At 50.9% G+C, this 24,490-nt stretch overlaps 1 protein-coding gene across 8 annotated transcripts; it reads left to right on the forward strand.

Moving 5' to 3' along the window:
- Nucleotides 1–800: 800 nt before the first annotated feature.
- LOC134354149 (integrin alpha-D-like) lies at nt 801–22,977 on the forward strand. Of its 8 annotated transcripts, none has more exons than XM_063062968.1 (11): nt 801–1,052; nt 1,134–1,357; nt 9,464–9,596; nt 12,300–12,388; nt 13,161–13,314; nt 14,099–14,243; nt 18,317–18,444; nt 20,196–20,344; nt 20,945–21,098; nt 22,373–22,555; nt 22,828–22,977. In XM_063062968.1, the coding sequence occupies exons 1-10, from the start codon at nt 1,029–1,031 to the stop codon at nt 22,520–22,522; spliced, it is 1,350 nt and encodes a 449-aa protein (XP_062919038.1). In that variant the 5' UTR covers nt 801–1,028; the 3' UTR covers nt 22,523–22,555; nt 22,828–22,977. The 8 variants fall into 8 exon arrangements, 7 of the variants coding, with proteins under 7 accessions (XP_062919038.1, XP_062919036.1, XP_062919037.1 ...); XM_063062966.1 differs by having other exon boundaries at nt 804–1,052; nt 12,240–12,388; XM_063062967.1 differs by having other exon boundaries at nt 804–1,052; nt 12,240–12,388; nt 22,394–22,555.
- The last annotated feature ends 1,513 nt before the right edge of the window (nt 22,978–24,490 follow it).

Raw genomic sequence — 24,490 nt, forward strand, 5'->3', positions numbered from 1 at the left:
AGGGAGCTTCACTCTGTGTCTGACCCCGGGAGTGTGTGATGGGACGGTGTGGAGGGAGCTGCACTCTGTGTCTAACCCCGGGAGTGTGTGACGGGACGGTGCGGAGGGAGTTTCACTCTGTGTCTGACCCCGGGAGTGTGTGATAGGACGGTGTGGAGGGAGCTTCACTCTGTGTCTGACCCAGTCAAGGCAGCAATCTCTCCCTCGCTGTCAGAGAAAAACAGGAAGGGGGCGATGTACATACTCCTGTCCACATCAATGGTGCTGAGGTTAAGAGCTTCAAGTTATTCGGAGTGAACATCACCAGTAGCCTCTCCGCTACAACTACACAAGCTCCACGGCCAAGAAAGTTCACCAGCGCCTCTACCTTCTCAGAAGGCTAAGGAAATTCGGCATGTCCCCCTGCTCACCCTCACCAATGTATTATCGATGCACCATGGAAAGCATCCTACCCGTCTGCATAGCCTCCAACCTGATGGCGTCACGGCGTGGTTCCTCAAATCCTCTACCTAGGACGGCATAAAAACCGCAGAGAGTCCTGCAGACGTCTCAGCACATCACGGAAACCGGCCTCCCCTCCACGGGCTCTGTCTACTCTTTCCGCTGCTTCGCTAAAGCGGCCAGCATCATAAAATTCCCCCCCGGACTTTCTCACTTCCGCCCAAGGACAGCTTCTAGCCCTCTGTCGTGTGAATGACTATCGATCTCTTTGTCTCATCGCGGCCCTTGCACACTCACTGTAACTGTAACACTTCCTTCTGTAACGCACACAGAACGCTGGAGGAACTCAGCAGGCCAGGCAGCTTCCATGGAAAAGAGTAAACAGTCGCCGTTTCGGGCCGGGACCGTTCATCGGAACCGAAGGGTCCCGGCCCGGAAACGTCGACTGTTTACCATTTTCCACAGATGCTGCCTGGCCGGCCTGCTAGTGTGTTTCGCTTGGATTTCCAGAATCTGCTTAATTTATCTTGTTTGTGACTGCACTTTAGTCTGCATTCAGTTTTGCACAGTACGACCTTGCTGTGCCCATGTATGAAATGATCTGCCTGGAGGTACACAAAATCTGTTTGCTTGATCTCTGTACGTCTAACCTAATGCGCTATAATCAAAATCCTCTATCTGTCCCCCACCAGCTCACCCCCCTCCCCTTCACACTCCCCCTTCCCCACCTCTCTCCCCCACCCACTCTCTCCCTTCCTCACCTACCCTCTCCCCACCCCTACCCTCTCCATCTCTCATTCCTTCCCCTGCCGCGGCGAGGAGAGGAAGCCCTCGCTCCCCGGGAACTCACACCAAGGGACGGGAGGCAGCGGCGGGATGTTTCCCCCACCCTCACTGATCCTGTTCTGTGCCTCCGGTGAGTGTACAGCCAAGGTACCCGCACGGGGAGGGAATAGAGAGGGGAGAGGGGATGGAGGAGAGACAGGAAGAAGAGTTGGGAGGAAGGTATCAGGGAGGGTATGGGGTTATAGATTGGAAGACTGGATAGAGGAGGAGGGACAGAATGGGTCAGGGAGAGAGAGAGGGAGATGAGGGGATGGAGGAAGAGAGGGGGAATAGGGAGAGGTAAGGAGGCTTTGAAAGAGTGGTGGGGAAGAGAGAGAGACAGGGGTCAGTGAGTAAAGCTGGGGGTGGGTGAGGGAGTGTGAGAGAGGTTGGGGAGGGGAAGAGGGGCATTGAAGGAGTCATGTCCTGCACAGGTATCACCTTCTCCCTCCTTCCCCTCCTTACCCTCCCACGCCTTCCTCCCCGCCGCACCGCCCTGCAGCAGCGTTCTCAACCAGCGGCCAGGCCACCGCCATTGCTCCTCCCAGAACATCCCAGCTCCGATCCGGGGATACCTTTGGACTAGGGCCGTCACAGGAGCGGATGGGCAGGTTTCCCCGGTGAGTATTTCTTCCAGGCTGCTGGGTGCTGGGTCTCAAATTCTCAGCACCGTTGCTGTCATCGGCGAGATACAAGCGTTAGGCAGACTGTAGCATGCAGGTTACAGGCATCATATGCACCACAAACCCCCTCAGCATCAAGGGCATCTGTCATGAAGGACCCTCACCATTCAGGACATCAGGGAAGACCCACACTCAATGCTTCAGGGCAAACATCTTTCCCTCTGCCATCAGATATCTGAGCGGTTCGCGATCACTATCCCGTTGTTCCTGTTTTGCTCTATTTATTTGTCTGTTGTAACGAATGGTAGTTTTTTTTACATCCAACACTGCAACTCAAGGCATATGCCGGCGATTATAAACCTGGTTCTCATTCTGAATTTGATGGTTGAAGGGAAGTCATGCCAGGCGGCGTGGGACTTCAGGCTTGCGTGCCTCCTGCCGGATAGGAGCGGAGGGAAAGAGGCATGGCCCCGGACGGCGGGAATCTTTGATGAGAGATGTGTTGGATAAGTACGTCGAGGTAGTCAAAAAGGAAACAGGAATAAAGTGCCACAGTTACAGAGAAAGTGCAGTGCAGGCCAACAATAAAGTGTAAGACTCACAACAAGCTGTACTGTGAGGTCCAGAGTACATTTTACTTTACTAGGGGACGGTATTACAACAGTGGAGTAGAAACTGTCCCGGAGAGCCCGTTTTCAGGTTTTTGTATCTTCTGCCTGATGGGAGAGGGAAGAGGAGAATGTCCAGGATGGGAGAGGGGAGAAGAGAGAATGTCTGGGGCGGTTGGGGTGTTTAATGATCCTGGCTGCTTTACCGAGGGAGCGGGACGTGCAGACAGAATCCGTGGAGGGGAGGCTGGTTTCCGAGATGTGCTGAGCTGTGTCCACAACCCTCTGCGGTTTCTTGGAATTGCTTTATCATGCCGTGAAAGGACTTGTCTTGCCTACTGTTCACACAGATCGATTCATTACAGTGCATTAAGGTGGAAGAAGGGAACACGATAACAGAATGCAGAATAAATTGTTAGTTACAGGGAAAGTGCAGCGCGGGCAGGCAATAAGGTGCAAGATGCACGGCGAGGTAGATGCGAGGAGAAGAGTCCGTTCTGTCACACGAGGGGACACTTCCGTGGTTTTGTAACAGCGGGGTAGAAAAATTGAGCTTGGTGGGACATACTTTCAGGATTTTGCATCTTCTACCCAATGGTGGGGGCGGGGGGGGGGGGAGTGTAGGAGATTAGAGCACAGGATCAGGCCTTTCATGATTTCGGTCATGAACTGATTAACCGAATGACGCTTCATCCCTCCTGCCGACACAATGCCCATGTCTCTCGATTCCCTCCACACCATGAGCCTTGTAAACGCCTTCACCCTCACCCCCGGCAGAAGCATTCCGTACCACCAATCTCCGCGTTGTAAAAAAAACCGACCCGCACCTTTCCTTTGTACTTCCCCCTTACCCTAAACGCATTGCCTTTGGCATTAAATATTTCCACTCTAGGGGGAAACACCAGGTGGCTACCTTATTTGTGCCTCTCATAACCTCATAAACCTCTCAATTCAAACCAGAGCCTCCACCGCCCCAGAGAAAACAACCTACGTTTGTCTGAACTTTGACCAAATCCAATATTAGCTTGGTTACAGAAAACAGAGACTGTTTAGCTGACTTGTCGGTTGATGGCCTCGGATGCTTGACAGTAATCAATGCCGGGAAATCTGTTTCTAGACCACAAGACCGTAAGAGTATAAGACATAGGAGCAGAATTAGGCCATTCGGCTGATTTATTACCCCTCTCAACCCCAATCTCCTGACTTCCCTCAGTAACCTTTGATATCCTTACTAATCAAGAACCTATCAACCTTTGCTCTAAATATGCGCAATGACTTGACCTCTACAGCTGCCTGTGGCAATGAATTGCACAGATTCGCCACCCTCTGGTTAAAGAAATTCCTCCTCATCTCTGTTCTAAAGGGACGTCCTTTTATTCTGAGGCTGTGGCCTCTGGTCCTCGGCACCCCCACTGTTGGAAACATTCTCTCCATATACACTCCATCTAGACTATTTGATAGGTTTCAATGAGGAACCCCCCCCCCCCCCCGTTGTTCTAAACTCCCATGAGTACAGGCCAGAGCCATCAAACGCTTCTCATACATTAACCCTTTCAATCCCGGGACCATTCTCATGAACCTCTTCTGGATCCTCTCCAATGTCAACACATCCTTTCTTTGATAAAGGGCCCAAAACTGCTCTCAGTACTCCAAGTGAAGAGTGTTATAAAGCCTTAGCATTACATCCTTGCTTTTCTGTTCCAGTCGGCACTAATCACCGGCAGCCAACCAGGAGAGACCCCATTTATGCACTGACCGGAGCGGGCAGGACATCCCTTCCTGTTTTGGGTAGATCACAAGAACCTCTCCTACACTCAGGACGCGTAGAGACCCAGCTCCCGGCAGCAAGAGTACCAAGGTCGACGCTCTCTCCCGGCAGTTCGACGGGGCTGAGGGCGATGCCATTCAGAGCCCATCCTTCCTCGCTCATGCATTTCTGCTCCGGTGGAATGGAGAATGGAGGCGGAGATGAGGGCCGCCCGACAGTCAGATCCAGGTCCAGCTGATGAACCTCCCTGCCGGCTATTTGTCCCCGCTAGGTGCGTTTCAAAGTGTTGGAACAGGGTCTCTCCTCCGTCTGCTTGATCATCCGGGAGGAGATGCAGAAGCGATTTTGCTGGCCATCTATGTCCGAGGACGTCCACGACTTCGTCTCTCCCTGTCCCACCTGCGCTCAGAACACGACGTCACGCCGGCGCCCTGCGGGTCTACGTCGGCCCACCATCCCCGTCACGTCTCTCGAAGGACTTAATCACTGGGCTTCTCCCGTCTAAATGAACCACTTATGTTCTGGTCTTTGTGGATCGATTTTCCAAGGCTGCCCACCTCAATGCCCCTCCCTGAGCTCCCGCCGGCTCGTGAGGTTGTCACCCTCATGTGTCAGCTTGTGTTCAGGCTGCAGGGACGTAGAGTCTGATCGAGGGCCATAGTTCACGTCCCCGTTACTGGCTCCAGTCATCCCACGTCCCCTCCACTCCGCTTTCTGGGTGGTTTTCTGGTCTATTCGACGTCTCCTGGCATCTCGCCGGGTGCGGTCAAGCTCCAGTACTTCATAGATGAGGAGGGGTCCCGAGGAACGTTCATGGATCCGGGCCTATGACATCCTGAACAAATCTCTCATCCAGGAATTCCAGCGGGCACAGGTCTCAGGCATCTCGGGATCTAGACCAGGGGAAGGTATACGCGGCCGCACAGGCAGGCTAAGCAAAGGGGTCGATAATTGCGCCTGTGAGCATGCACTTCCAGCTAATTACTGTCTCATTATGGTGATGATCAACTCTCTTCTTATCGAGACTTGGCCAAGCCCACCGCAATGTTTACGCTCCCTGCCTATTCTCGTCCTTGTCCGGTAAAGAGGTATCCTAATTTATATTATTGGCTAGCTTACTTCCATATTTCATAATTTTTCTCCCTCTTGCCTTCTGTTGGAATGCAGGGAGATGGATGATATGCAGGTAGAGGGGATTAACTGAAATTGACATAAAGGCTGGTACATATATTGTGGGCCAAAGGGCCTGTTTCTGTCCTGTCCTGTTCCATGTTCTACCTGTAAGATTATTCATGAAAACTGTGCCAGAGATCAATTGTGAAAAAGTTTTCCTAGGTCCCAGGGCTCTTTATTCTGGGAAGAAGTTTCAATGCAAGATAGTCCAATAACACTCTTCTGAGATCGTACAGAGAGTGAAGCTCCCTCCACACTGTCCCATCACACACTCCGGGGGTCAGGCACAGAGTGAAACTCCCTCCACACCGTCCCATCACAGACCCCTGAAGTCATAAACAGAGTGAAACTTCCTCCACACTGTCCCAGGGTCAGCCATAGGATGAAGATCCAGACACACTGTCCCATCACACACTTCCCGCGAATCTCCCATTGCACCAGCCATCCCAGACACAGAGTGAAGTTCCCTCTGCACCATCCCATCAAATACCCTCTGTGAGGCTCCCTCCACACACCTATCACATACTCCTGAGGTCAAACATAGTGAAAATCATCCATGCCGTCCCATCAAAGACTGACAGGGTCAGACACAGAGTGAATCTCCGTCCACACTGTCCCATTACACACTCCCAGAGTCAGACACAGAGTGAAGCTCCCTCTACACCGTCCCATCACACACTCCCAGAGTCAGACACAGAGTGAAGCTCCCTCTACACCGTCCCATCACACACTCCCGGGGTCAGACGCAGAGTGAATCTCCCTCCACACTGTCCCATCACACACTCCCAGGGTCAGACACAGAGTGAAACTCCCTTCACACTGTCCCATCACACAGTCCTAGGGTCAGACACAGAGTGAAGCTCCCTCCACACCGTCCCATCACACACTCCCGGGGTCAGACATAGAGTGAAACTCCCTCCACACCGTCCCATCACACACTCCCGGGGTCAGACACAGAGTGAAGCTCCCTCCACACCATCCCATCACACACTTCCGGGGTCAGACACAGAGTGAAGCTCCCCCCACACCGTCCCATCACATACTCCCGGGGTCAGACACAGAATGAAACTCCCTCCACACCGTCCCATCACACACACCCAGGTTCAGACATAGAGTGAAACTCCCTCCACACCATCCCATCACACACTCCCGGGGTCAGACACAGAGTGAATCTCCCTCCACACCGTCCCATCACACACTCCCGGACTCAGACACAGAGTGAGTCTCCCTCCACACCGTCCCATCACGGAATCCCATTTCAGAATGGCAGGCGGTGACTAGTGGGGTACCGCAAGGTTCAGTGCTGGGACCCCAGTTGTTTACAATATATATTAATGACTTGGATGAGGGAATTAAATGCAGCATCTCCAAGTTTGCGGATGACACGAAGCTGGGTGGCAGTGTTAGCTGTGAGGAGGATGCTAAGAGGATGCAGGGTGACTTGGATAGGTTGGGTGAGTGGGCAAATTCATGGCAGATGCAATTTAATGTGGATAAATGTGAAGTTATCTACTTTGGTGGCAAAAATAGGAAAACAGATTATTATCTGAATGGTGGCCGATTAGGAAAAGGGGAGGTGCAACGAGACCTGGGTGTCATTATACACCAGTCATTGAAAGTGGGCGTGCAGGTACAGCAGGCGGTGAAAAAGGCGAATGGTATGCTGGCATTTATAGCGAGAGGATTCGAGTACAGGAGCAGGGAGGTTCTACTGCAGTTGTACAAGGCCTTGGTGAGACCACACCTGGAGTATTGTGTGCAGTTTTGGTCCCCTAATCTGAGGAAAGACATCCTTGCCATAGAGGAAGTACAAAGAAGGTTCACCAGATTGATTCCTGGGATGGCAGGACTTTCATATGAAGAAAGGCTGGATGAACTGGGCTTGTACTCGTTGGAATTTAGAAGATTGAGGGGGGATCTGATTGAAACCTATAAGATCCTGAAGGAATTGGACAGGCTAGATGCATGAAGATTGTTCCCGATGTTGGGGAAGTCCAGAACGAGGGGCCACAGTTTGAGGATAGAGGGGAAGCCTTTTAAGACCGAGATTAGGAAAAACTTCTTCACACAGAGAGTAGTGAATCTATGGAATTATCTGCCGCGGGAAACAGTTGAGGCCAGTTCATTGGCTATATTTAAGAGGGAGTGAGATATGGCCCTTGTGGCTACGGGGGTCAGGGGGTATGGAGGGAAGGCTGGGGCGGGGTTCTGAGTTGGAGGATCAGCCATGATCATAATAAATGGCGGTGCAGGCTCGAAGGGCCGAATGGCCTACTCCTGCACCTATTTTCTATGTTTCTATGTTTCTATGTTTCTATCACACACTCCCGGGGTCAGACACAGAGTGAAGCTGCCTCCACACCGTCCCATCACACACTCCCGGGGTCAGACACAGAGTGAAGCTCCCTCCACACCATCCCATCCCACACTCCCGGGGTCAGACACAGAGTGAAGCCCTCTCCACACCGTATCATCACAGAGATTGAGGCTCCTTCTGCGGTATGCAATGGACAAACTGTTGAGTGGAGATATGCCGCGAGGTTGTACTGTAAACTCACAGGATTTAACACCCGATCCCTACGATGCTGATACAGGATGGCTGTGAATGGAAACCAGGACGTGGGAGAGCAGAGATGGGTCAGCGTGGAGTGAATGGTACTACTTGTCAGCAAGGCAGTAGGACAGATAAGAGTGACATCAACTATACAGCAGCAGAGGCAGATTCTGGGTACTTGGGAGTTATAGGGTTATAGAGGGTGTTCGGGAGTGATGGGGCTACAGAGGCTATTGGGGAGTTATAGGGTTATAGAGGGTGTTCGGGAGTGATGGGGCTACAGAGGCTATTGGGGAGTTATAGGGTTATAGAGGGTGTTCGGGAGTGATGGGGCTACAGAGGCTATTGGGGAGTTATAGGGTTATAGAGGGTATTTGGGAGTGACGGGGTTACAGAGGGTGTTTTTTTTTAATTAAGTGCAATCGTGAACAATAGCCGATCAGAAACGCTGATCAAGTCAGCTAGTTCCCAAAGAGAACTCTGATAAGCCAGTCAGATGGTTCACTGCTGCTCAGCGATAGAACACAAAAAAAATCATATATACAATTAAGAAACATTTAAAAAATAGTAGAAGTACTGGAGTCATGATGATCATGATGAAGTCTGCTGGAGAGAGACATTTATACACATGCTGTCCTCCATAATTCAAAGAGATTGAAGGATAAGGTTGCAGGGTGACAAAACGTGGCAGGAGCACTTGGAGCTGAAAACTGATCCCTACCGGGAGAAAACAGCACCTGTTCTTTCCGTACTGTTCTCCAGCAGTTTAAGGGCTAAGTCCAGCCGGAACATAACTCACAAGTGCTCTTGAAAGTCAAGTATTAACCCTACCTACCAACAGCCAAGCATTGTTCGGGAGTGATGGGGCTACAGAGGGCATTGGGGAGTGATGGCATTACAGAGAGTATTGGGGAATGACGGGGCTACAGAGAGTATTGGGGAGTGATGAGGTTCCAGCGGGTATTGAGGAGTGATTGGGTTACAAAGGGTATTGGGGAGTGGTGAGATTACAAAAAATATTGGGGAGTGTTGGGGTTAAGGAAGGTTTTAGTGGCGATGGGGCTACAGAGGGCATTGGGGAGTGATGGGGTTACAGAGGGTATTAGGGAACATGTACTTAAAGGGCTTAAAGGAGTAATTAGATGAAGGTTATCGGGGGTGTTATATAACATATTCAGTCCCTAACACCCTCTGTAATCCTCTCACTCCCTGCTAGCCCCTCTAACGCTTCACTTACAGTGAGGTTCCCTCCGCTACCCTCTCACTTGCTTTTACCTTCTGTCAGCCCCTCCCTTCATTTTCTGCTCAACCCTCCCTCAGGGTGACAGTCCTTCCTCACTGACACCCCACCCACTCAGAGCAAACATTCCTCCTTGCTGCTGCTCCCTCGGTGTGACGTTCTCTCCTGGTTGTCTCTCCCTCTCTCGCCCTGTGCTGCTCGACCGCCCCCCCCACCCCCCGCCCTTTGCAGAGCAGAGCACGTTCCTGAGACGGTAGATGTGGTCTTTCTCTTCGATGGGTCCAACAGTATCTCCAGACGAGACCTGGAGCAGATCAAAAAGTTCATGTTGAGGACGATGGAGGAAGCGGATGCCGGAATGCAGGTGGGTGACGGGGTGGGAGAGAGATCGGGCGTGGGGAGGAGAGGGTGAAACGAGAGGGATTATTTTCCTTATTCCGTATACTGCACACATTCAAATATAACATCTTTAGTCCTGTGTTCACTCTTTATGATTTTGTCCACCTTTAACCTTGCAACCCACCCTGTTGACCGCAATTTCGCTCGATCATCAGCCTCTCCTTGGTGGCAGTCCCACTACACACGGCCTCTGTTTGTAAACCAGCTGCCCCATCCTCTGCACTATCACTCCAGTTCCCATGCCTCTGCCAAATTGGTTTAAATTTCCGGATCAGCTCTAGCAAGCCTACCCACGCGGGTATTGGCACCCCTCTGGTCCAGGTATAACCCGTTTCTTTTGTACCTTCCCCAGAAAAGATCCATTGATCCAGAAATCTGAAACCCTGCCCCAGGCACCAGTTCCTTAGCCACGCATTCACCTGCCAGCTCACCCTATCCCTACCCTCAGCGGCACGTGGCACCGGCAGCAATCCTGAGGTCACTACCCTAGAGGTGCTGCTTTTCAGCTTTCTACCTAACTCCCTAAAATCTCCCTTCAGGGCTTCCTCACCTTTCCTACCTGTGTCATTGGTGCCAACATGTACCAGACTTCTGGCTGCTCTCCGTTCCCCTTGAGAATGCCGCCGACCCGATCGGGAGACATCCCTGACCCTGGCAACATGTCATCCAGGTGTCTCTACCATGCCCACAGTATCTCGTCTCCATCCCTCCGACTATGGAATCTCCTGTCACCACGACAGTGCTCTTCACCTCTCTCCTCTTCTCAACCGCAGCACCAGACTCAGTGCCAGAGACCCGGTCACTGCAGCTCCTCCCGGTAGGTTGTCCCCTCTCCCCAGCAGTATCTAAAACGGTGTACATGTTACTGAGGGGAACAGCCACAGGGATGCTGTGCCCTGGCTTCCCATTTCCCTTCCCTCTCCTGACAGTCACCCAATTACCTGTCTCCTGCAACCTCAAGGCGACCACTTCCCTGTGGCTCCTGTCCACCAGCTCCTCATTCTCCCTATGAGCCGAAGGTCCTCAAGCTGATGCATTTATCCGGGAGACAGGAGCTCTCCCAGAATTCCCGCATTTCACACAAGCATTCTTCTAGGGTGCATCACAACCTGGTATGGAAGTTGCCACGTCCAAGACCGAAAGAAGCTGCAGAAGATCGTGAACACGACGCAGCACATCACACAAACCAATCTTCCGTCCGTGGACTCACTTTACACCGCACGCTGTCGGAGCAGTGCTGCCAGGATAATCAAGGACACGACCCACCCAGCCAACACACTTTTCACCCCTCTTCCCTCCGGGAGAAGGTTCAGGAGCTTGAAGACTCGTACGGCCAGATTTGGGAACAGCTTCTTTCCAACTGTGATAAGACTGCTGAACGGATCCTGACCCAGATCTGGGCCGTAACCTCCAAATATCCGAACCTACCTCTCGGTTTTTTTTTGCACTACCTTACTTTCCATTTTTAATTTTCTATTTATGATTTATAATTTAAATTTTTATATTTACTAATTTTTACTATTTTTAACATTTAATATTTGTAATCCAGGGAGCGGGAAGTGCAGAATCAAATATCGCTGTGATGATTGTGCATTCTGGTATCAATTGTTTGGTGACAATAAAGTATAAAGTGTAAAGGAACACAACACAGCCCCTGCCACCTCTCTCACTGTGTTACTATGCGGTAGGAGACGAGGAACGAAGGATTAGTAAGGAAAAAGGAGACTTACTATACCCAAACTTGATCGGCCAAATTCACTCCAAACACTGGCCCATTCACACAATGGCCACTCCACCTGCACTAGTGTTATTTTTATTCACGCTTTCCTATGAATCTGGCTGTGATTGGTCGCAGTCCAACTCTGAAAAACTGCTGCAAATGTTCTACCTTCTTAATCTTGAGTGCAAGCCTGATTGAAAAGGTAGCCCACTCAATGATTGGTCACAGTCCGACTCCAACTGAACAGGAAAAGTGCAGAGATTTACAAGGATGTTGCTGAGACTCGAGGCACTGATTTATGGAGAGAGGTTGGGCAGGTTGGGACTTTACTCCTTGGAGCATAGGAGACTGAGAGGTGACCTTACAGAGGTGTATAAAACCATGAGGGGCACAGACAGGGTGTGTGCGTGAACCAGAGGGCACAGGCTTAAGGTGGGAGGGGAGAAATTTAATAGGGACCCAAGGCGTGACATTTTCACCCGGAGGGTGGTCCGTATATTAAACAAGCAGCCAGAGGGAGGGGTTGAGAAAAGTATATTTACATATATAAGTCACTCAAATGGGTACACGGATAGGAAAGGGATGTGGGCTAAACATAGGCAGATGGCTCCAGTTCATATCGGGATCTGGTAAAGCAGGGATGGGTTGGGCCAAATGGCATGTTTCCATGCTGAATGATTCTATAAGAGATGTTCTGAGACAGGAATAAATGGGCCAGTGGAATTAGTTTGGGGACTGACACGGGGCTGTGGAGAGAGAGCAGGGCAGTGGGATTAGTTTGGGGACTCACATGGGCCTGTGGTAAAAGGCCGGGCGATGATATGAGTCGAGCAGGTATAAAGGACTGGGTGTCTCTTTCTCTCTCCACTGGCCTTCTTCTCGTTCCAGTTTGCCATCGTACAATACTCCGCGCTTGTCAGGACAGAACTGAGCTTTAAAACGTTCCAGGCCCAACGGAAGAATCTGCGTAATATCGTGAATAACATCCAGCTGATGGAGAGTGCAACCTATACCGCAACTGGGATCAATTTTACCATGTAACTAAAACGTGTCCGGGAGTGTGTGATGGGACAGTGTGGAGGGAGAATCACCCTGTGTCTGACCCCGGGAGTGTGTGATGGGACGGTGTGGAGGGAGTTTCACTCTGTGTCTGACCCCGGGAGTGTGTGATGGGACGGTGTGGAGGGAGTTTCACTCTGTGTCTGACCCCGGGAGTGTGTGATGGGACGGTGTGGAGGGAGATTCACTCTGTGTCTGACCCCGGGAGTGTGTGATGGGACGGTGTGGAAGGAGCTTCACTCTGTGTCTGACTCAGGAGTGTGTGATGGGACGGTGTGGAGGGAGCTTCACTCTGTGTCTGACCCCGGGAGTGTGAGATGGGACGGTGTGGAGGGAGCTTCACTTTGTGTCTGACCCCGGGAGTGTGTGCTGGGACGGTGTGGAGGGAAATTCACTCTGCGTCTGACCCCGGGAGTGTGTAATGGGACGGTGTGAAGGTTATTTCACTCAGTCTGACTTCAGGAGTGTGTTACGGGACATTGTAGAGGGATGTTTTCCAGTATTCTGGGAATAATTTAACACATTCCTGTCTTCTGACTGCGAATATTTGGATGGTGTGGTTACCATCGCACTGTGTGACGGCACTGGAAGTGACAGGTCACTGTTTGTTTACGGGTGAGTTTTCTGAGGTCTGTGTGATGGGGAAGGGGACAATTGTGTGGTGTGTGGTCCCTACCAGAGGGGATCAGGGGAGGAGGGAGCGTGATCTCCTATTCCTGATGTGACCTTCCTCCCTCTGGTGCTGTGCAGAAACAGAGTGTTCACTGAGGAGGCGGGGGCGAGAGAAGGTGCGAAGAAGGTCGTGATCGTGATCACGGATGGAGCGACCACACCAGGAGATATCAATGTGACCGAGGTCATCAGGAATGCTCAGGAGAAAGGGATCTTTCGCATTGCAATTGGGGTATGTACCCCTCGTTTGGGAGGGAGATCCGTGTGGGTCGGTGATGGACATCCACGTGGGAGGTGTGAGAATCACTGCCATAAATATACCCTTGGTCTCCACGGTCCTGTACAGCAACAAATCCCACCAATTCATCACCGTCTGGCTGTAGCAGTTGCTCCGTGTCTGAGTTCTAAATAGTCGCCCCTACTTTCTGAGGTTGTTCCCAGGTCTGATTGCTTCCGAAGTGCAAGCAGTGTTATACTGCTGACCTTTTAACCCGTGTCGTAAATATCTCTTATACCGAATGTCAGTCTTCTGGAATATAGTTTATTATTTGTTAATTTATTTATGGTCATATTACTTCGTGTGTTGTGTGTGCTGCGTTCTACTCCTTGGTCTGAAGGAAGGTTGTTTGATTTAGCACTACACATACATAAGGTTGAACGACAATAAAGTTGAACTTGAGATCCCAGACTCTCCCACTACTGGAAATACTCTCTCCATGTCAACTTTGTCCAGGCCATGGGAAGGTTGTGATGAGAGCCCGTCCCACTCTAGTTTCAATCTAGTCCCAAACTTGTGCCTCTGCCAACTTACCTGCTCCGCAGTGTCTCTTTTGCTGTTGGATGCTCCCGATAGAGTGATTTCTCCTGTCTTGTTTCTGACCCACACTGACTCGGTAGATGTTGCCACCATGACGTCCACCCTGTCTGCAGGGACAATATCTCTGATTAGCAATGCTCTGGCTCTCCCCTATAAAACTGAGACTGTGAGCCGGTTTCCAATTCTACTATGTTCACAGGTTGGAGATAGTTTCGAGAAGGGCAGCAGGGGTCTGAGTGAGCTGACCACCATCGCCTCATGCACCAGATGCCTGATCAAGATCAAGGATTATTCTCTACACTCTGTCCTCCAGGATGTCCAGTCCAAAATCGACACAATCGATGGTGAGGGTGGCAACCTGGAGTGTGGGGCTTTGCACGGGACACGTCTCGCTCCCTCCATCTCCATCTCTCATGTTTGTTTGTCCTTCCTTCCAGTCCCCTCCATTACACTCCAGTATTTCTGATCCTCACCCTCTATCTATCCCTCACTCACCTCCACCCTCCCTATCCCCTCCATCCCTTCAGCCACTCCACCTGTCCCCCTCTGCTCCTGTTCTCTCCATTCCTCCCTCCTATCCAATCCTCTTCCCTCCATCCTTGCTCTCCTCCATCTCTCTGTTCTTCTGTTCCCTACTCTCCATCCCCAAACCCAATTTACAACAGGAAGTAGGAAAGCCCGAGTCAAAAAGGGAATGTTATCATAGTCATGGGAGATTATAACATGCAAGTCAATTGGGAAAATCAGGTTGGTAACGGATCTCAAGACAGTGAGTTTGTTGAATGCAGAAGAGATGGCTTTTTAGAGCGGTTTGTCATTGAACCAGCTAGGGGATCAGATATACTGCACTGGGTGTTATGTAATGAACCAGAGGCAATTAGAAAGCTTAAGTGAACCAGTGATCATAATATGATTGTGTTCAACTTGAAATTTAATAGGAAGAAAGTCTGATGTAGCAGTATTTCAGTGGAGTAAGGGAAATTACAGTGGTATGAGAGAGGAGTTAGCAAAAGTAAATTAGAAGGAGCTGCTGGCAGGGATGTTTCTGGGAAAAATGAGCAAAGTGCACGACATGTGTATTCCAAAAATGAAGAAATACTCAAATGATAAAATAGCACAACCGTGGCTGACAAGGGACGTCAAAGCAATTGTAAAAGCAAAAGGAAGGGCATACGACAAAGCAAAAATTAATTGGAAGATAGAGATTGGGAAGTTTTAAAAAAAACCTACAGAGAGCAACTAATAAATTATTGGCAGGAAAAAGATGAAATATGAAAACAAGCTGGCAAATAATATCAAAGTGGATGGTAAACACGAGGAATTCTGCAGATGCTGGAATTTCAAGCAACACACATCAAAATTGCTGGTGAAAGCAGCAGACCAGGCAGCATCTCTAGGAAGAGGTACAGTCGACGTTTCAGGCCGAGACCCTTCGTCAGGACTAACTGAAGGAAGAGTGAGTAAGAGATTTCAAAGATGGAGGGGGAGGGGGAGGGGGAGGGGGAGGGGGAGATCCAAATGATAGGAGAAGACAGGAGGGGGAGGGATGGAGCCAAGAGCTGGACAGGTGATTGGCAAAAGGGGATATGAGAGGATCATGGGACGGGAGGCCTAGGGAGAAAGAACGGGGGAGGGGGGAAACCCAGAGGATGGGCAAGGAGTATAGTGAGAGGGACAGAGGGTGAAAAAGGAGTGAGAGAAAATGGTCTCCTTCGCAGACCATTTTGCTGAACACCTACGCTCTGTCCGCCAGAGAGAGCAGGATCTCCCAGTGGCCACACATTTTAATTCCACATCCCATTCCCATTCTGATATGTCTATCCACGGCCTCCTCTACTGTAAAGATGAAGCCACACTCAGGTTGGAGGAACAACACCTTATATTCTGTCTGGGTAGCCTCCAACCTGATGGCATGAACATTGACTTCTCAAACTTCCGTTAATGCCCCTCCTCCCCCTTGTACCCCATCCATTATATATATTCTTTTTCCCTCTCTCCTTTTTCTCCCTCTGTCCCTCTCACTATACCCCTTGCCCATCCTCTGGGCTTTTTCCCCCCTTCCCCCTTTTCCTTCTCCCTGGGCCTCCTGTCCCATGATCCTCTCATATCCCTTTTGCCAATCACCTGTCCAGCTCTTGGCTCCATCCCTCCCCCTCCTGTCTTCTCCTATCATTTCGGATCTCCCCCTCCCCCCGCCCCACTTTCAAATCTCTTACTAGCTCTTCTTTCAATTAGTCCTGACGAAGGGTCTTGGCCCGAAACGTCGACTGTACCTCTTCCTCGAGATTCTGCCTGGCCTGCTGCGTTCACCAGCAACTTCAAAGTGGATAGTAACAGTTTTTTCAAGTTTGTTAAAAATGAAAGAAATATAAATGTGGTTATAAGACTGTCAGAAAATGAGGCAGGAGAAATAATAGCAGGGGACAAGGAGACGGCTGTGGAACTGAATGAGTATTTTGCAACAGTCTGCACTGTGAAAGACACCAACAGTATGCCTGATGTTGTAGTGAGTGAAGGAAGAGAAGTGGGTGCAGTTGCTGTTACAAGAGAGAAGGTGCTCAAAAAGCTGAAAGACCTAACAAGTCACTTGGACCAGAGGAACTGCACCCTAGGGTCATGAAAGAGGCAACATTAGAGATTGTGGTGGCAGTAGAAATGTTCTTTCAAAAATCATGGTGCCAGAGGACTGGAAAATTGCAAATGTCACTCCAGTCTTTAAAAAAGGAGGAAGGCAGCAGAAAGGAAATTATAGACCAGTTAGCCTGACCTCAGTGGTTGCAAAAATGTTGGAGTCAATTGTTAAGGACGAGGTGATGGAGTACTTGGTGACACAGGACAAGGTAGGACAAAGTCAGTATCATGTCCTTCAGGGAAAATCCTGCCTGATGAACCTGTTGGAATTCTTTGAGGATATTACATGTAGGATAGATAAAGGGGATGCAGTGGATGTTGTATATTTGGACTTTCAGAAGGCCTTTAACAAGGTGCCACACATGGGGCTGCTTACCAAGTTAAGAGCCCACAGTATTATAGGAAAGTTACTAACATGGTTAGAGCATTGGCTGATTGGTAGGAGGCAGCCAGTGGGAATAAAAGGATCCTTTTCTGGTTGGCTGCCAGTGACTAGTGGTGTTCCATAGGGGTTGGTGTCTGGACCACTTCCTTTTAATGTTGTATATCAATGATGGAATTGATTACTTTGTTGCCAAATTTGCTGATGATTTGAAGATTGGTGGAGGGGCAGGTAGTGTTGAGGGAACAGGTAGGATGTAGAAGGATTTAGAAAGATTAGGAGAATGGGCAAGAAAGTGACAAATGAAATGCAATGTTTGGAAAATGCATGGTCAAGCACTTTGGTAGTAGAAATAAATGTGCAGACTATTTTCTAAACAGGGAGAAAATCCAGGAATCTGAGATGCAGAGGGACTTGGGAGTCCTTGTCCAGAACACCCTCAAGGTTAACTTGCAGGTTGAGTTGGTGGTGAGGAAGGCAAATGCCATGTTAACGTTCATTTCAAGAGGTCTAGAATACAAGAGCAAGGATATTATGCTGAGGCTTTATAAGGCAGTGGTGAGGCCTCACCTTGAGTATTGGGAACAGCTTTGGGTCCCTCATCTTAGAAAAGATGTGCTGGCATTGGAGAGGGTCCAAAGATGATTTCAGGAATGAAAGGGTTATCATACGAGGGACGTTTGATGGCTCTGGGTCTGTTCTCTCTGGAATTCAGAAGGATGAGAGGGGACCTCATTGAAATCTTTTGAATATTGAAAGGCTTAGATAGAGTAGATGTGGAAAGGATGTTTCCCATGGTGGGAGAGTCTAGGACAAGAGGGCACAGCCTCTGGGTAGAGGGGCGCCCTTCCAAAACAGAGATGCAGAGAAATTTCTTTAGCCAGAGGATGGTGAATTTGTGGAATGTGTTGCCACATGCAGCTGTGGAGGCCAGGTGGTTGGGTGTATTTAAGGCAGAGATTGATAGGTTCTTGATTGGACATGGCATCAAAGGTTACGGGGAGCAGGCCAGGAACTGGGGTTGAGGAGGAGAAAAAAAAGGATCAGCCGTGATTGAATGGTGGAGCAGACTCAATGGGCCAGATGGCCTAATTCTGCTCCCATGCCTTATGGTCTTATAGTCTAACTCACTCCGTCCCACTACCCTCCATCATTCTCCCCTCTGTTCCATCCCTTCCCCCTTCCCGTCACTTCCCCCCACACGTCAGGGACCTCTTCATCATCTTTCCATCAGTGTAACACTCCCTCCTCATCACAACCTCCCTCAATGGGTTGCTCCCTCTTCACCGCCAGTCCCTCCTTCAGCGTGACCATTCCTCTTTGCTGCACCTCCATAGTCATGATGCTCCCTCTTCGTCGTTGGCCCCCTCTCTCACCCTTTGCTGCTCTCCCTCTCTCTGCCAGAGTGTACCGCTGAGATGGTAGATGTGGTCTTCCTCTTCGATGGGTCCAACAGCTTCACCAAAAGAGACCTGGAGGCGAACAAAAAGTTCATGTTGAATATGATGCAGGCGTCAGGTGCCAACACGCAGGTCAGTGACGGACAGGGGTGTGGTCAGGGGTGGGAAGGAGCAAGGGGGGGGATTGGGTGTGAGAGGAGAGAGAGAGAGAGAGAGAGAGCAGAACAGTTAAATAGAATGGATAATGAAGATGCATATATCAGGATGCTCTTTATTGACTACAGCTCAGCATTCAATACCATCACCCCCTCAAAACTAATCAATAAGCTCCAAGACCTGGGCCTCAATACCTCCTTTTGCAATTGCATCCTCAATTTCCTCTGTTGCAGAGCCCAGTAGATCGGATTGGCATCATCTCCTCCACAGTCTCCATCAGCACAGAAGCACCAGAAGCTGTGTGCTCAGCCCCTGCTCTACTCACGTTACCCCTATCACTGTGCGGCTAAGCACAGCTCCAACACCGTAGACAAGTTTGCTGACGGCTCCGCTGTTGTAGGTGGGAGACTGGAAATCTGGTTGAATGGTGCTACAACACCAACCCCTCAGTCAGCGCCACCAAACTGAAAGAGCTGATCATTGGCTGCAGGTGCAGGAGACTGGAGGTCCACGGACCAGTCCTCATTTGGGGATCGGAGTTGGAGAAGGTCAGGGTCAGTTCCTTGGTGTTCTAATTCCAGAGGATTTTTAGGCCAAACAGCACCTTAATTTGGGTATATTTACATGACAGGTTGATAGGTTCTTGATTTGTCAGGGCATCAAATTCTGCAGGAAGACGAGAAGAGAATGTGGTTGAAACGGACAATGAACCAGCTGTGATGGAATGGCAGAGCATATTCAATGGGCTGAATGGCCTAATTCTGCTCCTATGTCTTATATGATGGAATATTCTGTGCTTACTTTAGTAATAGATTAAGATTTGGCATTTTTACTTTAATTTTGAATAATGGAAACATGGTCACAACAATGTTGTCAATGTGGGCGAAGAGAGAGAGCAGGGGCTGTGGGATTAGTTTGGAGACTGACACAGGACTCTGGGGAGAGAGCGGGGCATTAGGGTTAGTTTGTGGTCTGACACAGGGCTGTGGGGAGAGGGTGGAGCAGTGGATGAGTTTGGGGACTAACACCGCGCTTTGGGCGAGTGCGGAGCAGTGTGATTAGTTTGGGGAGTGAGACTAGTCTGTGGGGAGAGTGCGGGCAGTAGTATTTATTTTGGGACTGACACAGTTCCGTGGGATTAATTTAGGACGGACACAGGGCTGTGAGGAGAGAACGTATCAGTGGGATTCGTCTGTGGATAAAGAACAGGTCGTGGGGCGGGGGGGGTGGGTCAGCTTGTGGACTGACGCTGTGCTGTGGGGAGAGAGCTGGGCACCAGTTTCGTTTCGGGATCGACACGGGGCTTCGGGAAGGGTACAGGACAGTGGAATTCATTCGGGGATTGCGACAGGGCTGTAGTGGGATTAATTAGGCGACTGACAGGGCTGTGGGGAGATAGTGGGGCGGTGGGTTTAGTTTGCGATTGATACAGGCCTCTGGGGAGTGAGTGGGGTAGTGGAATTACTTTTGGACTGACGCAGTGCTGGGGGGAGAGAGCGTGTCAGTGGGATTCTTTTGGTAACTGACACAGGTCTGTCCGAAGAGAGTGGGACAGTGGGATTAGTTTGGGGACTGACACAGGGCTCTGGGGAGATGTTGGGCAGTGGGATTTGTTCGGGGACTGACACGGGGCTGTGCGGAGAGAGTGGGGTATTCGGATTAGTCGAGCAGATGCACAGGATGGGATGGCACTCTCTTCACCAAAGCATTCATCTCTGTCTCAACAGTTTGCCATCGTACAATACTCCCTGTATTCCAGAACGGAGATGAACTTTACAACGTTCCGGACCCAACCAGGGAATCTGCGTGAGATCGTGAATAATTTCCAACTGATGGAGAGTTTGACATTTACCGCAACTGGGATTAATTTTACTATGTAACTATTCTGTAAACGGGAGTGTGCGATGGGGTGTGGAGGGAGCTTCACTCTGTGTCTGACCGCGGGAGTATGTGATGGGACGGTGTGGAGGGAGTTTCACTCTGTGTCTGACCCCGGGAGTGTGTGATGGGACGGTGTGGAGGGAGTTTCACTCTGTGTCTGACTCCGGGAGTGTGTGATGGGACGGTGTGGAGGGAGTTTCACTCTGTGTCTGACTCCGGGAGTGTGTGATGGGACGGTGTGGAGGGAGTTTCACTCTGTGTCTGACCCCGGGAGTGTGTGATGGGACGGTGTGGAGGGAGCTTCACTCTGTGTCTGACCCCGGGACTGTGTGATGGGACGGTGTGGAGGAAGCTTCACTCTGTGTCTGACCCCGGGAGTGTGTGATGGGACGGTGTGGAGGGAGATTCACTCTGTGTCTGACCCCGGGAGTGTGTGATGGGACGGTGTGGAGGGAGATTCACTCTGTGTCTGACCCCGGCAGTGTGTGATAGGACGGTGTGGAGGGAGCTTCACTCTGTGCCTGACCCCGGGAGTGTGTGATGGGACGGTGTGGAGAAAGGATCGCTCTGTGACTCTAACACTCCTTCTGCTCAGAGACAATGTGTTCACGGAGGAAGCTGGGGCAAGGGAGGGAGTAGCAAGACTGCTGGTCCTAATCACGGACGGACAGCCCACACCAGGGGACATCGACCTCAACCAGGTTGTCGCCAGGGCTCAGGAAAAGCAGATTCTCCGCTTTGTCGTTCGGGTAGGTTGATGGGATTTATCACAGTGTGACTGTATGGTTCCCACAGTGTGAGAGTGTGATACGTCTGTGAGAGAGACATCTTTGAGTGTGTGTGTGTGTGTGTGTGTGTGTGTGTGTGTCTGAGAGAGAGACAGAGACAGAAAGAGAGGAAAAAAGAGATAGAGGGAGAGAGACCGAGAGACAGAGAGAGAAGGATATGTATGTGAGTGTGTGTGTGTGTGTGTGTGTGTGTGTGTGTGTGTGTGTGAGTGTGAGTGTGTGTGTGAGTGTGAGTGTGTGAGTGTGTGTGAGTGTGTCTGTGTGAGTCTGTGAGTGTGTGTGTGTGAGTGTGAGTGTGTGTGTGAGTGTGTATGTGAGTGTGTGTGTGAGTGTGCGTGTGAGTGTGTGTGTGTGTGAGTGTGTGTGTGTGTGTGTGTGTGTGTGAGTGTGAGTGTGTGAGTGTGTGTGAGTGTGTGTGTGTGTGAGTGTGTGTGTGAGTGTGTGTGAGTGTGTGTGTGTGTGAGAGTGTGTGTGTGTGTGTGAGTGTGTGTGTGTGTGTGAGTGTGTGTGTGTGTGAGTGTGTGTCTGTCTGTGTCTGCGTGTGTGTCTGAGAGAGAAAGAGAGAGACAGAAAGAGAGGAAAAAAAGAGATAGAGTGATAGAGACCGAGAGACAGAGAGAAGGATATGTATGTGAGTGTGTGTGAGTGTGTGAGTGTGTGTGAGTGTGTGTGTGTGAGTGTGTGTGAGTGTGTGTGTGTGTGTGTGTGTGAGTGTGTGTGTGTGAGTGTGTGTGAGTATGTGTGTGTGTGTTGGAGTGAACATCTGTATTGTGAACGTGTGCGTATCTCCATGTGTGTGTGACAGAGAAAGAGACAGAAAGAGAAAGAGAGAGAGAAAAAAGAGATAGAGGGAGAGAAACAGAGAAAGATGTGTGTGTGTGAGAGAGAGGGGGGAGAGGGGGAAGAGGGGGAGGGGGAAAGGGGGGAGAGGGAAGGGGAGAGTGGGGGAGGGGGAGGGGAGTGGAGGAGGAGAGGAGGGGAGGGGAGAGTGGGGAGGGGGAGGGGGAGAGGAGGGAAAGGGGAGGGGGAGGGGGAGGGGGAGGGGGAGAGGAGGGAAAGGGGAGGGGGAGGTGGAGAGGGGGAGAGTAGGGGGGAGAGGGGGAGGGGGAGGGGAGGGGGAGAGGGGGAGGGGGAGGGGGAGAGGGGGAGAGTAGGGGGAGGGGGAGGGGAGAGGGGAGGGGGTGAGAGGGGGGAGGGGGAGGGGGAGCTGTTCTGTTTGTGTGGACGTTACACAGACAGTTCTGAGGATTGTGAAGTGCCTCTTGTCCAGATTGGATCCTCCATTGAGGCTGACGGTCGGGAGCGGCAGCAACTGCGGACAATCGCTTCCTGCCCCGACACCCTCGCCATCCTGCGCTGATACGACGACCTCCCGTCTGTTTTAGAGAAGCTGAAGGAAACCATTGGAAGCTTTCAGGGTGAGACTATCCCGCCGTCCCGCCGCCCCTCTAGCCCATACATTGACTTATCCTTCCCCTCGGTATCATTTCCTCTCGCAGTTTGAGATTAAGACGGGTTGTGGGGAGAGCGCGGGTCAGCAGGATTAGTTTGGGGACGGGGGGTGGGGTGGGGAGAGCGAGGCAATAGGATTGCTTTTGGATTGACATGGGGCTGTGGGGAGAGAGTGGGGTAGTCGGACTAGTTGGAGAGATGCACAGGACTGTCCCTTTTTCCTCTCTCTCATCTCCAGTTTGCGATTTTGGAAGGCGCCATATTTGTCGGACCTTTCCAGACTGAGGAAGAGATTGCCGTGCACCGAGGCGGCATTCTGGCCGCGTGCAATTGGATACATTGTTTTGTTTTTCTTTGCCACAAGAGGTTTATTTGGTGATTAAAATGTCACGGCATTACAAAGCTACGGTATTCAATGTCTCTCTCGATTCGCAGACAACGGCGGTACTGGAGCTCCCAGAAACCCACCCCATGGTCGCCGAGTGCGCCTTCTGCAGGGACGCGCACACAGTTAGGCACAGCACCGGACGCGACACGACTCCCGGAGAATGGTGGGCAGGGAGCCCGGGAGAATCCCCGACTTTCAACCCAATGTTCTCTCCAATTTGTCATCACCAGTGTGCGCAAAAATCTTGCGCTGTGCAATTTCCCCCCACCTTCCCCAGTTATCGCAAACTCCACGTTGTCCACACGGTCCGTATTACAAACCGGAAAAGGAAATCGTGAAATATACTTAACGTGCCAGCGAGACAGAGGGGAAACAACCTTATGTGCGCAGTTTAAATTCCTTCATGCGCAAAAGGTGTGTACGCGCACATCTTAGAGAGAACACCACCCTCGGAGTCGCGAACATCTCGCTCCAGCAACTCCAGGAGCAGAGCTGGAATATGGAGTGAGTTTATCATTGTCACGCGTACCGAGACACACTGAGAAACCTCTCGTGCACGCTGTTCACTCACATCAGGTCACTAGACGGTGCGTTGAGGTAGAAGAAGGGTTGTCATGCTGAAGACGTACACGGTAATGCGGTGGTGGGGCCAAAGCTGGAGTGATGCGTGCGGTTCTCATCTCCTACCTACAGGAAAGATGGAGAGAGTCCAGATTAAATTTACAAGGAAGTTGCATGAGGAATTTACACGGGGGTCCCGAGTTACACGGAAAGGTTAGGACTCTCTTCCCTTGAGCGTCGGAGAATGAGAAGAATTCTTACAGAGGTGTGCAAAATGATGAGGTGTGTACTGCGGACAGGGTGAATGCAAGCAGGCTTTCCCCATGTAGATTGGGTGAGGGTAGAGCTAAACGGTCAGCGGTTAAGTGTGAAAGGCGAACCGGGTCAGGGGAACCCAAGGGCGGAACGAGTTTCATTGCAGCGCTCAGGAGAAGTCTGGATAGGTACACGGATGGGAGGGGCATGGATGGCTAGGGTCCAGGTGAGGGTCGATGGGACTCGGCAGAAGAACAGTTCAGCGGGGACTAGACGGGCCGAAGGGCCTCGAATAAAGTGTTACGGTTACAAAGAAAGTAAAATGTAGGCGGGCAATAAGAAGCAGCCACGTAGATTGTGAAGTTAAAATCCATATTCAGCAGCGGGGTAGAAGCTGCGCTTGAGCGGTCCGTCCGACTGGCGAGGGGAGAAGAGGGGCTATCCGGGATGGGTGCTCGCTGCTCTCCCGAGGTAGCGGGAAGTGCAGAGTTCCTGCAGGGAAGCTGGTTGCGCGATGTTCTGAGCTGCGTTCACAACTCTCTGCAGTTTAAGCTCAGGAGCAGAGCAAGTTGTCGCACGAAGCCGCGATCACCCGGGCAGTATGTGACATCGATCAAAACTGGTGAGGGGCGACAGAGCCGTGCCGAATTTCCCCAGCCTCTTGTGGAAGTAGAGGCGCCGCTGAGCTATCCCCGGC

This window comes from Mobula hypostoma, chromosome 11 (genome assembly GCF_963921235.1).
Source record: "Mobula hypostoma chromosome 11, sMobHyp1.1, whole genome shotgun sequence".
In the NCBI taxonomy this organism is placed as follows: Eukaryota; Metazoa; Chordata; class Chondrichthyes; order Myliobatiformes; family Myliobatidae; genus Mobula; species Mobula hypostoma.

What these genes read in the sequence shown, in the direction of transcription:
- LOC134354149 (XM_063062966.1), top strand. Translation starts at nt 1,029, where the DNA reads ATGTATGAAATGATCTGCCTGGAG. An exon ending in ACTGGGATCAATTTTACCAT is followed by an intron (nt 12,389 to 13,160) that starts GTAACTAAAACG and finishes GGTGCTGTGCAG; the next exon opens with AAACAGAGTGTTCACTGAGG. An exon ending in TCTTTCGCATTGCAATTGGG is followed by an intron (nt 13,315 to 14,098) that starts GTATGTACCCCT and finishes CTATGTTCACAG; the next exon opens with GTTGGAGATAGTTTCGAGAA.